The sequence below is a fragment of the Myotis brandtii genome, unplaced genomic scaffold (assembly GCF_000412655.1).
Source record: "Myotis brandtii unplaced genomic scaffold, ASM41265v1 scaffold123, whole genome shotgun sequence".
Classification (NCBI taxonomy): domain Eukaryota; kingdom Metazoa; phylum Chordata; class Mammalia; order Chiroptera; family Vespertilionidae; genus Myotis; species Myotis brandtii.
Window position 1 is genome coordinate 14213498 of NW_005354291.1, and position 14851 is coordinate 14228348.

General features: G+C 44.8%; 1 protein-coding gene across 1 annotated transcript; it reads left to right on the forward strand.

Annotated features, from left to right (window-relative positions):
• Nucleotides 1-6: 6 nt before the first annotated feature.
• Nucleotides 7-14502, forward strand: TNFAIP3 (tumor necrosis factor, alpha-induced protein 3). The gene is made up of 9 exons (XM_005859061.2): nucleotides 7-111; nucleotides 3121-3433; nucleotides 6710-6900; nucleotides 7557-7704; nucleotides 7870-8040; nucleotides 8885-9065; nucleotides 10201-11108; nucleotides 11770-11951; nucleotides 12584-14502. Exons 2-9 carry the CDS (start codon nucleotides 3136-3138, stop codon nucleotides 12854-12856), a joined length of 2352 nt encoding a protein of 783 aa, XP_005859123.1. The 5' UTR covers nucleotides 7-111; nucleotides 3121-3135; the 3' UTR covers nucleotides 12857-14502.
• Nucleotides 14503-14851: the final 349 nt, after the last annotated feature.

Consider the following 14851-nt stretch of genomic DNA (forward strand, 5'->3'; position numbering starts at 1 on the left):
CTGTCTGTCCATGGGGCGCCGCCTCCGCCTGGCCCCGACCCTTGCCTGCGGCCTTCGCCTGCCCTGACCTGGACTTGGGACTTCGGGAGAGGATCGCGCGGCCCTGGAGAGGTAATCGCCACGTCTCCGTGCTGTCTGCCCCGGCTTCTTTCTCCGGGCCAGGGCTGTGGGTGCGCATTTGGCAGCGACTCGCGGGCTGGACCCGGTCGACCTGGCGCTGGTTTTGCAGCGGTCCTGGAGGGCAGTGTGTGCCCACGGTAGGGTTTGAAATGCTGCGAGTTGAGGTCACCGCGCCAGATGTTGGGGTGACAGCCCTGGATTCCTCCAGCCAGCTGTGCCTTTCAGATTATGCAGAGAACTTAAACTGCAGCTGACTGATGGAGAGTCGCCCCTGAAGCCGCTTGGTCGGGTGGTCGTTGTTGCTTTGCTCTTTTTCGTGTCTTTTTTTTTTTTTTTTTTTTTTTTTTTGGAACCAAGGGCTGCATGCCCGTGGCCACGTAGACCTTGCAGAATGCTGCGGCTTCTTTCCAGATTGTGCAGAGGTCAGCTAACCACTCCAGAGAGTTCTGTGCAAGGGAGTCAGTCGGAGGTCGCGAGACGGGTCCATCATTTTCAATGGCATCATTGTAAGTCAGGTGTGCATGTAGACGTGGGTCTTTGGCCTGCTTTTGGGGGGCTCCAGTTTAGAAAGATCTGCAGGCCCCTGCCCCAGCCTCTACCCCACAGTCAGACAGTCTTTGTCAACCGGGGTCGTTCTACATCCTGCCACCTGGCCTCTCAGGAAAGCAGTGGTATTAAGTAAGGAAGGAGCTCGGCTCTCTGGGAGACCGCTTTGTTTTCAGTTCTCTCTGCCTTGGAAAGCCGGCCTGGTCAAGTGTCTGGGGCAGCATTTTGGGAGAACCACTGTTCATTCATTGAGCCCTCATGGCCCAGGGTATTGAGCAATCAGTCACGGCTCCTTTCTTGTCATCTAAGGTGCTCCTTTCATTCTTGCAATTCTTTGTACAATTTTTTGAATATTTGGAGGGGTACTTTCCAAAATTTCCATGAGGTATTTGTTGATAAAAGGTGAGATAATAGAAACGTAAAAGAAATGTTAAGGGTAATATTGTGTGTCTTTGCCTATGAGGACAGTATAGTCATAGGTCAGAAAAATGTATTCTTTGATCCTAAGTGTGGAGACGTCCACATACTGGGAACTTGGACAGTGGGTTTTGATTTAAGGGGGCAATTCTGCGGGCTGTGCAAGACTAAACCTATGAATGAGATGGCACTGGGCTAGCCAAGATTGACATTTGCATGTCTTGCATATGCTTTACAGCTCTCACTATTTGCAAGAGCTTTAGGTTCAGAAGAAAATAATAGAAGAGTCAGAAAAGCAAAAAGGGGCTCCACCTAGCTTGTTTAAAATCGTCCTATTGCCTGTTCATTTCCATCCAGAGCAGCAGGCATTGCCATCACAGGTATGATGGCGTGAGAATAGCAAGGGGCAGGTGTTGAAAGACCTGGCTTCTAGGCAAAGTTCTGCCCCTGGATAGTGACGGACCTGAGCAGGACCTGTGCTTCTGTTGCCTTCGCTGCAGACTAAGGTGGTCATGTGATTTCAAGAGGGGGAGTAAGGTTGTCTTTGATTTTTAACCCCAGCATCAACTACAACCTTTAGCAGATGGGAGGACAGTGCTTGTTGAGTGATGGACAGATGAGTAAATGACATCTTAAAAGAGACTTTTGCCATGCCACAAAGGGGAAGTCTTTGTGATGTTTGTGTACCTTTGTTGTGTCTGTAGTCCTGCTATAATGCTGCCCACTTCTACCTGCAGAGAATGGTTGGCATCAGAGGACAGATCACTATCTGACCCAGCTAATGGCCTCATCTGGCAATCAGATTAGGAATTCTGATGCAAAACTACCACCAGAAAACTCCCCAGGAGCAACCTTGGGGTCATCTAATCCAAATCTCTTTTTTGAATGGGCAACAGAATTTAGAAGGCCTTATCAATGGCTTCCCAGGAGTGGCTTCCTTAATATCTAGGTTTCTTCTCCCTCTTACATTGATTTACTTTTTTTCTCAACTAGAGGCCTGGCAAATAGTCTGATGCAGGAGTAGGATTCACAATCACTATGAAACTTTCCAGGGAATATCTTCATTCTCTGAAACCATCTTTGTCTTCCTCTTGGAAATTAGAGGCACCCTACTAAGGGCCAGTGAGTGAGAGCTAGCTCTCCACGCTGCAAGATCCCACTTGCGTCCCTTCACATCATTGCACACTGTTGGCATGGGTTGTGGATGCTGGGTATTGCCCCCCTCCTCTTTCATAGGTCCTGAGTGGCCACCTGGCTGAAATTTCTTCCCTCATCCTCTTCCAGCTGTTCGTTTCCTTCCACCTGTTGATTAGGTTTGAAGATTTTAGAGTGAAGACAGAGTGGGAAATGCATCTGAGTGTTGGTACCTGGAGGAAAAGAATAGAATTTGGTTGGCAGTTGCATTGAAGTAATTGAGCTCCAGTGTCTTCTCTTGGAAGTGTAGAATTTATTATCCTATTATTGCTATTATTTCATTGCTTATTCTGATGTTTAAAGTTCAGTAATCAGGTTTGGAAAGACTGCTTGCGGATCATTTGCTCTTAAAATTACAAAGCATCTTGCTGGACATAGGCTTTTTTTTGTTGCTTATACAACATTCAGTTTTAACTCTATAAACATTATAATAAATGTATAAATAAAACTCTTTGTGAATATTTCTCTTTGGGGCTAAAGAGGAAACTCCAGTCAGATGCCTAGGGGAGAGCATAAAATTGCAGGATTTTTCACAAAATATTTACTGTCTTTCCAATACAGGGTTATTCCCCTCCTCCTCCTCCTCCACCTCCTCCTCCTCAGTACCCACTCTCCGCCTTCCTTCTCTTGTTTAGACTAATCTTTAAAAGTGATGTAATTTAAAACAGTCCAGTGTGAGTTAATCTTTGAGGCCAGCTAGTATCCTGGGAGTAGAGGTGACTAAGATCTTTTGCCTACAGATTAGGGTAATGACAAGATCAAACGCTGGGGTTTCCTGAGGGCAGGTATATAGGAATAGTATCAAAGCCGGGCTAACGGAATGGGTTTTTTTCTCCTCTTCAGGTGTTGTGGAAGAACATGATGGCTGAACAACTCCTTCCTCAGGCTTTGTATTTGAGCAATATGCGGAAAGCTGTGAAGATCAGAGAGAGAACTCCAGAAGATATATTTAAACCTACCAATGGAATCATTCATCATTTAAAATCCATGCACCGGTACACGCTGGAAATGTTTAGAACTTGCCAGTTTTGCCCACAATTTCGGGAGATCATCCACAAAGCTCTCATAGACAGAACCATCCAGGCCTCCCTGGAAAGTCAAAAGAAGCTCAACTGGTGTCGAGAAGTCAGAAAACTTGTGGCTTTGAAGACAAATGGTAAGACATGCTTTTGTCTGGTGTGTGTGTGTGTGTGTGGCTTCCACAGTCCTGGGTCCCCATTCATTACATTTTAATAGCACTAGCCCAAACACAAATCTCTTGAGGCCTTTGACACCTCAGTATAGAAACTCTGTGGGGGCATGTGATGAAAGCAAGCTTGTTTTGTGAATATTTTTATTAAGGATATTTTCTAGTTGTGTATATTAGAGAGCAGAGTGCATTAAGGCTTGGGGAATGCATTTCTAAACACCAGGCCCTTGTTAGGTGACTTATGCATCTAATTTTTGTGACTGTTTAATCATCTGTAAAATTCACCTCCCTGGCCAGTAATGGAAGTATTAAAAGGCTCTCATTTAAGAGGAAAGCATGGTGTGAAAACTGGTATTACTATTGTTTCCCACTGTCATTAGAGAACGTTTGTGATGATGGTCTTACACTTCTTGGCCTGATGGCCTTTTATGGGTTAAACAATGAATGGCTGTTGAGGGGCTCCTGTTGCCTGCTCTTCCCTTAGCTAGGTTCTGTTGCTTATCGCCCCTTGATATGAACTAGAAAGGTATTTGAGATTTTTAACACTGGGTTTAGACCTCTACTTCATTATTTTTAGGGATAGTACTGAATTTCTGACAGTCTGTGCCCATCTGCACAATGGCCCTTTACCATTAGTAGCTGTTTCATGCTCTGAGCTTTACTGTTTGATTTTTTAATTATTTCCTTTGAGCAAGAGTGTGCACATCCTAGAGACATCCAACCACACTGTTTCATGCAGATACAAAATTCCATTTTATAGATGTAGCTAATTATTACACTAAGCAAGTAAACGGCCCAAGATCAATTGAATGTTTATAGTTTAGGTAAGGGCAGGAATCTCAGATCCTTAGATCAGTGACTGTCTTAAACCATCCCAATTAAATAATACATTCATCCACGTGCAGAATCCTGGTGGACAATGAGAGGATAAGAACATTAACTTAAGTGATTTAATTGATACATTAACTTTGGCCATTTTTGACTTGGTAACTTGGTGTGACTGAGGTTGTGGGGTTTTTTTGCTTTGCTTCTGGAGGGTCTTGTACATCATCTCAACATCTTGCTTATATTTTTGAAGCATAGATTCTTAGAAACACAGAAAAAAACTGGGGATTGCTAGTGTTACCATTGTTCTTGGCATTAAATCAAGTGATGCATAGAAGTAGGTAATTATGTTAAGTCATCATCAAGGGGTTTATATTCCTGACAGCTTGTGGTTTTAACTCTCTCCCCTTTTTGTACAAAAAAAATAGATGGAGTCAATTTGGGGAGAGTTGGAAACAGAGATTCTGCAAAATTAGAAATGTGGCAGAAAGAGGAAAACCTTAGTTTCATTAACTGACATTTTAGGTTTAACTGGCTCTATTTCCTTAAGAAAATAATGGAATATAAAGAGTAAACATTTGTTTGGCAAAGATTTGTCATTTAAATCAATGATGATTCACCCTACAAGAGAACTACAAAAGCCAGTGCATTTTGGTAACATTTTCTGGAAACAGGGATTTTTAGGCTCAGAATCCTTTTATTTTCTAATTTCAAGAAAATGTCTTAAAATTCTGGAAAAGGAAAATATTTAGGGGATGGGGGAAGCAAATGACTTTTCCTCTCTGATTTTTATTAGCACCTTTTAAAAAAAGCCTTTCCCCCTATAGGTGGGTTCTACAAAGTCAATGGTCTGGGGAGGGGGTTATTCACAAGTTTGCATTTGAGGATATGAGACTGTGGTGAATGAGGAAGGGAGTAGGTGGCATAAAGTTGAAACTTCATGTGAAAAATTCCAGCGTCTATTGGCTGCAGCGATTTCACTTGTATAATGAGTAGCCCTATTCCAGCTCACCCTGACCACACCCACTTGGAAAGTCCAGGGTGCACTTCGCAGTTTAAATGTCTACACACCAGAACAAAAAGTACAATAGCTGTTGCTCAATTGCTAGTCAAATAACTTAGCACTGGGGAATTCCAGATGTTACTTAGGGAATTTTATACTGGTGCATCTCAATAAAGAACTGAAAGTTAGCACAACAAGAAGAAAAAAAAAGGCCTTATCTTTGCTCTAGATTTTGCAAAGGGGAAATTTCAACAGAATGCAGTCGTTGCCACACTTCTGCCAAGACACAAATGATCTTGTTCGTTCATTTGTTTGAATACTTATGTAGTTAGTTTTTCTAAGTGTGTAAATTGAAGGGATACTGGCTGTGGATATGTATTTCAGGGGTGTTGTTGTTGTTGTTGTTTTACAGTTTGACTATAATCACAATTTGATAAAATGTCAAAGAGCTTTATTGCCCTACTTATACAAAGAAAAGAGTTGAACTTTTCTTTTTAAAAACAATTGTGCACTTTCCAAAGAGATTAAGGAATAAATTTATTTATTATTATTATTATTATTATCAAACAGTCTCCCAAAATGTTTATTATTTGGAGGTTGGGGAAAATGCAGTCTCTTAAATTGTGGATTTTAGCCTATAAAAGTAACAAATTAATGGAATACAACTAGATCTATTTTTTGCTCAAAATTCTTAAAATGCCAGCCCTAAATTATTATTATTTTCAAAATGTAGGCATCCAAGCACCCTTTAACTTTTCAAAAGGACTGCAATTTCTAACAAGCATGTTCACATAAGGCATTTAAACGTAGATGAAATAATTACCAGTGACAGTAGATGGTTGTGTTCTCAATCCCACTTTACAAACCAGGAGAGGAAACTCCCAGGCCCCAAAGCCTGCAGTGGAATGGTCAAGTCATTTACCACTGAGTCATAGCCAGACCGTCCCTGTCTAGTGAATGGAGACAAGTGGCTTCCTGGTTGGTGCACGTTGCCCTGGGTCTACTCTGCTAGAGTCAGAAGGCAGTATTGCCAGTGTCTTAGCCAGAACATCAAGGAATATTAGAAAAGGAACAGACTTGAGAGATCATAATCCAATGCCCTCATTTCACAAAGAGGAAAAGGACTCAGAAAGATTAAGGGATTTCCCCCCAAGTCACCTAAATGAGTTAGGGCAGAGCTGAGCTGGACAAAGGTCCAGTGATTACCTGTCCCTGGGTCCTTTTGCTCCTTTGGTATCAGTCATAAAAAATAAGGATCTCTCCCCCCCCCCCCACCATCTGTGAAATGTAATCAACCATTTGCATTTCTGCATGCCCCAGGGGGTCTCCCAGGATAGCATGAGCACTCCTTTATTCTGAGATGCTTTGCTGGGTTTGTATGTGGATTGCTTGATTTGCTTCTCTTATGTCTTCAGGTGATGGAAACTGCCTCATGCATGCTGCTTCTCAGTACATGTGGGGTGTTCAGGACACGGACTTGGTCCTGAGGAAGTTACTCTTCAGCACTCTCAAGGAGACAGACACACGCAACTTTAAATTCCGCTGGCAGCTGGAGTCTCTGAAATCTCAGGAGTTTGTGGAAACGGGGCTTTGCTACGACACCCGGGTATGTTTTGTTCCCCCACTCAGCATCCATTGACAGAACTCCCTGCGGGGGCGGGGGGGGGGAGAGTACCTTAGGCCAGCCCCTGCTCTCAGAAGCGTATGATTTACTAGGTCACATGAGCTTGGCTAAGCAAAACATCGTCCATGGAAACCTCCTGTGGGTGAACTGAGGATTTTGTCACCGTTGGGAGACTCCAGGGTAGCAGATTCCCAGCTGTGTGTCTTTTCACTTTAGCTTGATCATTCTGATCCCTGGCCTTCCCGGTGGCATTGTGGTTGTTTTTCAGTTTGATTGTCCTTTGCATGCTTTACTGAGCCCGCCAGTCAAACTCAGACCTCGCCATTCTCAGTCACAAGTTTGGAATTTTTGTGTACATTTGGATGAGGGGCTTCAGTGTTATGCCTCATCAGGGATTTTTTGAAAGCAGGTGATGTCCCCGTCATCCTCCCTCGCTTCTGAGTTTGCCTTGTAATGGAAAATAGTAAGGGAAGAAAACCAAAATGGGGGAAAAAAGGGTGATCATTTGAATGCTGATTTCCAGAAAGGGGAAAAGCAAGCCGAGTTATATAAATGAATAACCACAGAGTGTGTCAGAATGATTTTTTAATGCAGAGTACATTCAAACATTGTTCCCCTCCTTACCCCTCTCCCTTCAGAATTGGACTGATGAATGGGACAACCTTATCAAAATGGCATCCACCGACACACCAGGGGCCCGGAGTGGCCTTCCGTATAATTCACTGGAAGAAGTACACATCTTTGTCCTTTGCAACATCCTCAGAAGGCCGATCATCGTCATTGCAGGTGAGTTACCTACAGGTCGCTTATTTGTATGCAAGTGCTTTTCAGTTTTAATGCTTTTACTCTTAGGGAAAAAAACCTACGCTGCCAAAGTTACAGGCAACCGTGGCTAAATGGAATTTGATGAAAGTCACCTGAGGGCCTTATTTTTTCTTTTTCTTTCTACAGACAAAATGCTGAGAAGTTTGGAATCAGGTTCCAATTTCGCTCCTTTGAAGGTGGGCGGAATTTATTTGCCTCTCCATTGGCCCGCCCAGGAATGCTACAGATACCCCATTGTTCTCGGCTACGACAGCCAACACTTTGTACCCCTGGTGACCCTGAAGGACAGTGGGCCTGGTGAGAAACCTGAGCATTCATTCACGTTTGTAACTGCTGGTAGATAGCGGTACACCCTGTTCCCACTGAATGTCAGGGTTTGCTCTTTTGCGCCTTATTGAGTTAGTCTCATGGAAGTGTATTATTCTTATTTAAATACAGTACGCTGTCATTGGCTTGGTTTCCAACAGTAATGCAATAGCAGTAATCATGATACTCCCTTCCCTTTTGTGTATGGCTTCAGAATTACTTTCAGTATGTTAGTTGCAAGTAGGAGATACATGTATATATCTTACTACTATCATTCTATTAATAAGTGACCAATTAAGGCACACAGATCCCTTTATCCAGTGCCTGGCATGGAGCCGGTAAATGTCTATCAGGTTAGCGGTTAGTATAATAGCTTAATGTGCACTAGACACTTTGTAAGTGCTTTAGGCATATTACTTTATTTCATTTTATCCTCACAGCATCTCTATGGGTTGTAAGCATTGGTAGCCTTATTTTACAATTGAGGCACTTGACGCTCAGAGAGGGTAAATAACTTGCCTAATGTCACAGAATTTGATAGTGGCAGAGTCAGGATTCGAACTCAGGTCAGTCTGATTGTGCAGTGTGGGAATTTAAGCAGCCAGATCTGCTGCCTCCACGCTGCTTTATATTCTGTGAGCTTCCTGGAAACAATGCATTTTATATTAGAGTTTAGCGGAGTTTGTTTCCCCATTTGAGTTTTTGGCTTGATAATAGTTTTCCACTCTGTGATAGTGCCCTTTCTGCATTTTCAAATTTTAATCATTATGTGCATAGCCTCACACATCTCATTTAGCAGAATTATATTTGACTTATGTGTTATTTTTCCCCTCAGAAATCCGAGCCGTTCCACTTGTTAACAGAGAGCGAGGAAGATTTGAAGACTTGAAAGTTCACTTTTTGACAGATCCTGAAAACGAGATGAAGGAGAAGCTTTTGAAAGAGTACTTGATGGTGATAGAAATCCCAGTGCAAGGCTGGGACCATGGCACCACCCACTTGATTAATGCTGCAAAGTAAGTGCTTTATCTCTACCTCTAACCTCTGTCCTCTTCAACTGTTTGTCATTCAGCCACGTAAGCTGCTGCCACCCCAAAGCTCAACAGTAATGTTTTTGAATGCAGTTTGCTCCAGTGTGAAACAAACTCAGAGGCTTGCCAGAGTCAGAGAGGCTCACCCGAGGCATTACTAACTGGTTTCAAATGAGAACAAGAAATTTGCCTCTAGTGATTTTCCTACACATATGGATGCTGAGAGTCAGAATTGTGGCTTTTAAAAAAGTTTGTTGACATCACGGATACTTGTTTTTCTTCATTTCTCTAGTACTAGACAAGTGAAAATTCTTAGAAACAAGAGCCTTTTTTTTCTTGGCTTCTTGGTAAGGACAGACACACCAGACTCAGACTGAGTAGTAGAATGTGTTTGTGTAGCAGCCACGTGATTTCACCACAAGGAAAAGGGAGGAGACACTCCGAGTGCACACGGTACAGGTATCTAAATGCCAAACGCTGGCTTTATCTCAAAGTGGTGCCTGTTTCTTAGAACTGAAATGCACAAGAGTTGACCTCCAATGACCCAAGAGAATGTGTTTCCCAAAGTGGAGAGTAACAAATTACAGAGAGTCATAAATAATGCCGAGGGGTTTGTCTGCCTCTGGGTACTGCTCATGGCCATTCATTCTAGCAGAGACCAGGCACTAGTTTAAAATTAATAACAGCAAAGTACAGAACACAACGTGCCCAAGTCATTTGTATCATAAAGTAGACCAGTCCCAAAAGAACACCTGAGTAATCGTTTACTAGAAATTTGGTCTCTGAGATGTTAGAAAGTAAAAGTGACTTTTTAGAAGAGGCATAGCCATTAAGGTGTAGCGGCAGCCCTGGCGTAGCCCTTTCTTTAGAGTTATCCACAATTCTGGATACATTGACTCAAGAAGACGGTGATTCCTGAAATCATGAAGTATTGGACTGTGTAATGTTGGACGGTGTAATGTGCAAAGTCTTCACGATAGGCTTGCATCTCAATGACTGGTTCTAGAATCCACATTCTAAGTTTGCTCTGGTGAACTGTTGCCGTACAATTGTGTGTGTGTGTGTGTGTGTGTGTGTCTGCATGTGTATGAAGTCTCATATTTTTCCTTTTGGTCTTTAGGTTGGATGAAGCTAACTTACCAAAGGAAATAAATCTGGTCGATGATTACTTTGAACTTGTCCAGCACGAGTACAAGAAGTGGCAGGAGAACACGGAGCAGGGGCGGAGAGAGCTGCACGCCCAGCACGCGTTGGAGCCTTCCATGCCCCAGCTTTCTCTCATGGATGTAAAATGTGAAACACCCAACTGTCCTTTCTTCATGTCCGTGAACACCCAGCCTCTATGCCATGAATGCGCAGAGAGGCGGCAAAAGAACCAGAACAAATCCCCCAAGCTGAACCCCAAGGCAGGCCCGGACGTGGTGCTTGGAGCCTCTCGGGGCGAGGCCTACGAGCCCACGGCCTGGGGCCCTGAGGAGCCAGCTGGGGGGCCTCATTCGGCCCCTCCGACAGCACCCAGCCTCTTCCTGTTCAGCGAGACCACGGCCATGAAGTGCAGGAGCCCCGGCTGCCCTTTCACGCTGAACGTGCAGCACAACGGATTCTGTGAGCGTTGCCACAATGCCCGGCAACTTAATGCAGGCCACACCTCGGACAACACGAGGCGTTTAGATCCTGGTAAGTGCCGAGCCTGCCTCCAGGACGTCACCAGGACATTTAATGGGATCTGCAGCACTTGCTTCAAAAGGACTACGGCAGAGCCCGTCTCAAACCTCAGCTCCAGCATCCCTCCTTCCTGTCATCAGAGGTCCAAGTCCGACCCCGCACAGCTCATCCAGAGTCTCTCCCCCCATTCTTGCCACAGAGCTGGGAACGAGGCCCCCTCTGGCTGCTCTTCTCAGGCCACACGCACTCCTGGGGACAGGACGGGGACCAGCAAGTGCAGGAAAGCTGGCTGCATGTATTTTGGGACTCCCGAAAACCAGGGCTTTTGCACGCTGTGTTTCATCGAGTACAGAGAAAATAAACGTGAGTGAAATGCTGGGTCTTCTAGCCCCTGTTTTGAAGCCCCTACGTTGAAGGGTTTTGTTCTCAAACTTCAAGAAAGGAGGCCCTCTGGGCAGTGGGGTAGAATGTTACACAGAGAGACAGCCACACTGGCTCTGCCAGTCACACACGGAAGCAAAGGGCACGGAACACCGTGTCCCAAGTGCATCCTGTCGGTAGAGTTTATAGAATTCGTTTTCACAGGTTGTTCGGTGTTGTGTTTATAAGGTAGAGTTTAAACTAGGCTTTTCTTGAAACTTGGGTATAACAGAGGAAACTCAAAATCTGAAGAGTAGCAGCTGGAGATAGGGATGTCTCTGCTGACATTGTAAGAAACCATCTGCTGTTTTAGAAATCTCTAATTACTAGTGGAAAGAAGGATGGGCAATGAATGTGTCTCTGTTCTGTTACTGTGCCTGACCAGTGGGCAAGTTCAAAGTGAGGGATTTGTAAAGTCAACGATGTTTCAGTGACAGCGTTATCACTTTTTAAAAAGTTTGTTGAATTTATAGAAGGCTGCTCTTGTGTAAATATCGGAGTCTGGCCTAATCTGTATTTGGAGCCTGTTTCTTTCGCTCAAGTCATCGTTTCTCTCTGCTTGGTGGCCCATATGTGGTACTAACTGGTATCAACTCTCTTCCAGATTTTGTTGCTGCCTCAGGGAAAGCAAGTCCCACAGGCTCCAGGTTCCAGAACGCAGTCCCCTGCCTGGGGCGGGAATGTGGCACCCTGGGAAGCACCGTGTTTGAAGGATACTGTCAGAAGTGTTTCATTGAAGCTCAAAGTCAGAGATTTCATGAAGCAAAAAGGACTGAAGAGCAGCTGGTAAGACATTTTGAGATATACCCTTCTCTCTTAGCTGGAGCAACTACTATGATTTCCCTGGCCTACGTATACCTTAGAATTCATTTCAAAAAACAAGTAAGATTAGCCATAGAATAAAACCTCTTAACGCCTCCCAAAGCCAGGTGGCTGTCAGAGAGCTCTTGGAGTTATAGTAGAAACACAAACACCTAAGTGGTCAGCAGATTTTCTGAAATAATCCTTTACCAAGAGGAGACGGGAGGAGGCAGAGCACCCAGGTGCCTCCTGGGTGGCATATGAGAAAAGCAAACTTTGATAGATGCTTCTCCTGCTGTTTACAGAACGGTAGGAATCTGTCTAAATAAACAATGGCAGTTGATTTGGTCTAAACAGCAGCCAACTGGCCAGCATTTGCGGGCCTGCGGGTTAGGATTGGGGGCTCCATCAGCATCCCGGGGCCAGGTCTGCTTTGGTGGGGCTGAGGGGAGAGTGCTGGGAGGGCTGCTGCTCACAGGCTGCACGTGGACCTCTGCTTCATCGCTCCGGCAGATGCTCTTCGCCCCCAGAGCCTGGTCGCATCACACTGTCCTCTAAGACCCCCGGTCTCTCCCTGAGAAGTGTGACCCACAGTTCCCTCTGCTCTTCCCCCCCAGAGAACGAGCCAGCGCAGAGACGTGCCTCGAACCACACAGAGTGCCTCCAGGCCCAAGTGCGCCCGGGCCTCCTGCAAGAACATCCTGGCCTGTCGCAACGAGGAACTCTGCATGGAGTGCCAGCACCTCGGCCAGCGGGTGGGCCGGGGTGAGCCCGTTCCCGAAGAGCCCCCCAAACAGCGCTGCCGGGCCCCTGCCTGTGATCACTTTGGCAACGCCAAGTGCAATGGCTACTGTAACGAGTGCTTTCAGTTCAAGCAGATGTACAGCTAAGGCGATCAGGTGAGCCCCAGCCATTAGCCAACATGGTGCTATCCTCTAAACACTCTGGTGCCACTGGAGTCAGTCCGGGCCTCAGAGGCTCAAGGTTGTCTTTGAGCAGGAGAGGAAAGATAAGCTCTTGGTCATGGCCTTGAATTTGGTAACCAAGGAACAGTCCCAGGTGGCCTTGGAGCAGATGGTGTCGGATTCCGTCTGGGGCTCCTCCTCCTCTCCTACAAGCAGAGGCCAGGAACTTGACGGACTTGGAATGCGTGCCAGGACTGCTTTGTCATCTTTCAAGAAAAGAGACAAGACACGGTCAGAGCCACTCCACCTGCCTCCATCGGCACTGCTCAGAGGTGGGAAGCTGAGTCCTCGCCGCCCACAGGCCTCTGTGAGAAGGTTGGGAAGCTCAGGGAAAACGGACATCCCCAGTGTCAGTAGTTGGTGGCTTTTCCCTCCCTGCCTCACTCCTTTCTCTCAGACTGTGATTCTGAGGCTGCTGAGACAAAGTTCATACTGCAAAGCATTCAGCTGCTCTTTACAATATGCACCTTGTAAAAATCAGAATATCTTAGTGGGAAGACGTGTGCCTCTTGGTTATCACGGTCTTCGCTTCTATACAGGCTATCTTGAACTGAGGTGTGTATAAAAATGTGGACATATAATGCACCCTTGTGTATGAGGGATTTTTTTTTTTATTGTGTTGAAATGCTGCCCTGGAATAAGAAGACTGAACAATAATAACCTATTTTCTGGTTGTTGTTGGGCCACCGCATGTACGTACAGCTTTCATGAACTCAACCCGCTGCCTTGTCAAAGGCCCTATGTCTGGAGTTTACTTTATTTATTTTATTGCAAACTTTAAGGTTATTTAAATGAAGTTGTCTCTTCTGCTCTGGGGAAAATGCCCTGCTGTCTTCTGAAATAACATATTTGCTGTGGGTCATGTTCTGGAGCCAGGCAAGTTCCTGACTGCAGCGGGGGCGTTGGCCGCTCTGATGCACTTCCGTTGTCTTCCTGAGGAAAGAAGGAATTGCATCAGTAGTCAATTTATTAAAATCTCATGCTTCTTCTTCATGAAACTTTGGCCAGAGCCACTTCCCAGCCACAATATAGAATTGTCTCTGACTATTCTACCTCCTTAGAGATAAATTTGGAAAGGAACAGGGATGAGATTGGAGAAGGTCACAGGGAAGACGTGGCCTTAAGTGATGGTTTTATTTGCTGTGTGAATGCCTTCCCGGGGCACAGGGCAGTGACCTCCTGTCTGTGAGTATGAGGAACTGTCTATCCTCAGCCTGTGGTTTCTGTATGTGCTTTTGTGTCACTGTCATACTTGTTCTAGAAAAAATGGCAGGGGAAACACATTGTCCCCAGAGTTAAAGGCGCCATTTTTTTTGGTCTGCCCAAAGTGCTCCATAGTCTTCAGTGTTTTCATCTATTCCTTTTAAGGTTGATATATTAATATTTTGTGTATTGATATTCTCATTCTTAATGTGAAAACATGAAATTATTTATACTTGTTATAAAAACATTTGCACATTTAGTTGTTTAAGTAGATTTCTGTTTACTCTGTTGGGTTTATTAAAAGTTTCCTAAATAATTGTAACTTTTCACAAATGTCAATATTAAAAGATAAATTATTTAAGAGTGAATTTTGATGTTTTCTGTTTATATATGATGAAAGGAAAAGGCCCAAATATTAAGACCACACTTCCCAAAAATCTTTATTTCAAGGAATACCTGGGCAGGGGATACATCTCTCACTCATGCATAATAAGAGGACTTTGCAAAAATAGTAACTGTGTGAGGGTAAGACATCCGGTTTACCAGAGGACTCCAGGGCCCGGATGAGAGTGGGAAAGGCCTGCCAGTGCCAGTTCCCAGGAGGTGCTAGGGCCCTGTGCTCCTCCCAGGGTTCCTGCTCTAAGCCTTAATAATGTGCAGAAAGAGAAAACCAGAGGGAGGAGCAGAGAGACAGGAAGGAAAGAGAAAGAGGAGGAG

What these genes read in the sequence shown, in the direction of transcription:
- TNFAIP3 (XM_005859061.2), top strand. Translation starts at nt 3,136, where the DNA reads ATGATGGCTGAACAACTCCTTCCTCAGGCTTTGTATTTGAGCAATATG. An exon ending in GCCGATCATCGTCATTGCAG is followed by an intron (nt 7,705 to 7,869) that starts GTGAGTTACCTA and finishes TTCTTTCTACAG; the next exon opens with ACAAAATGCTGAGAAGTTTG. An exon ending in CGAGTACAGAGAAAATAAAC is followed by an intron (nt 11,109 to 11,769) that starts GTGAGTGAAATG and finishes ACTCTCTTCCAG; the next exon opens with ATTTTGTTGCTGCCTCAGGG.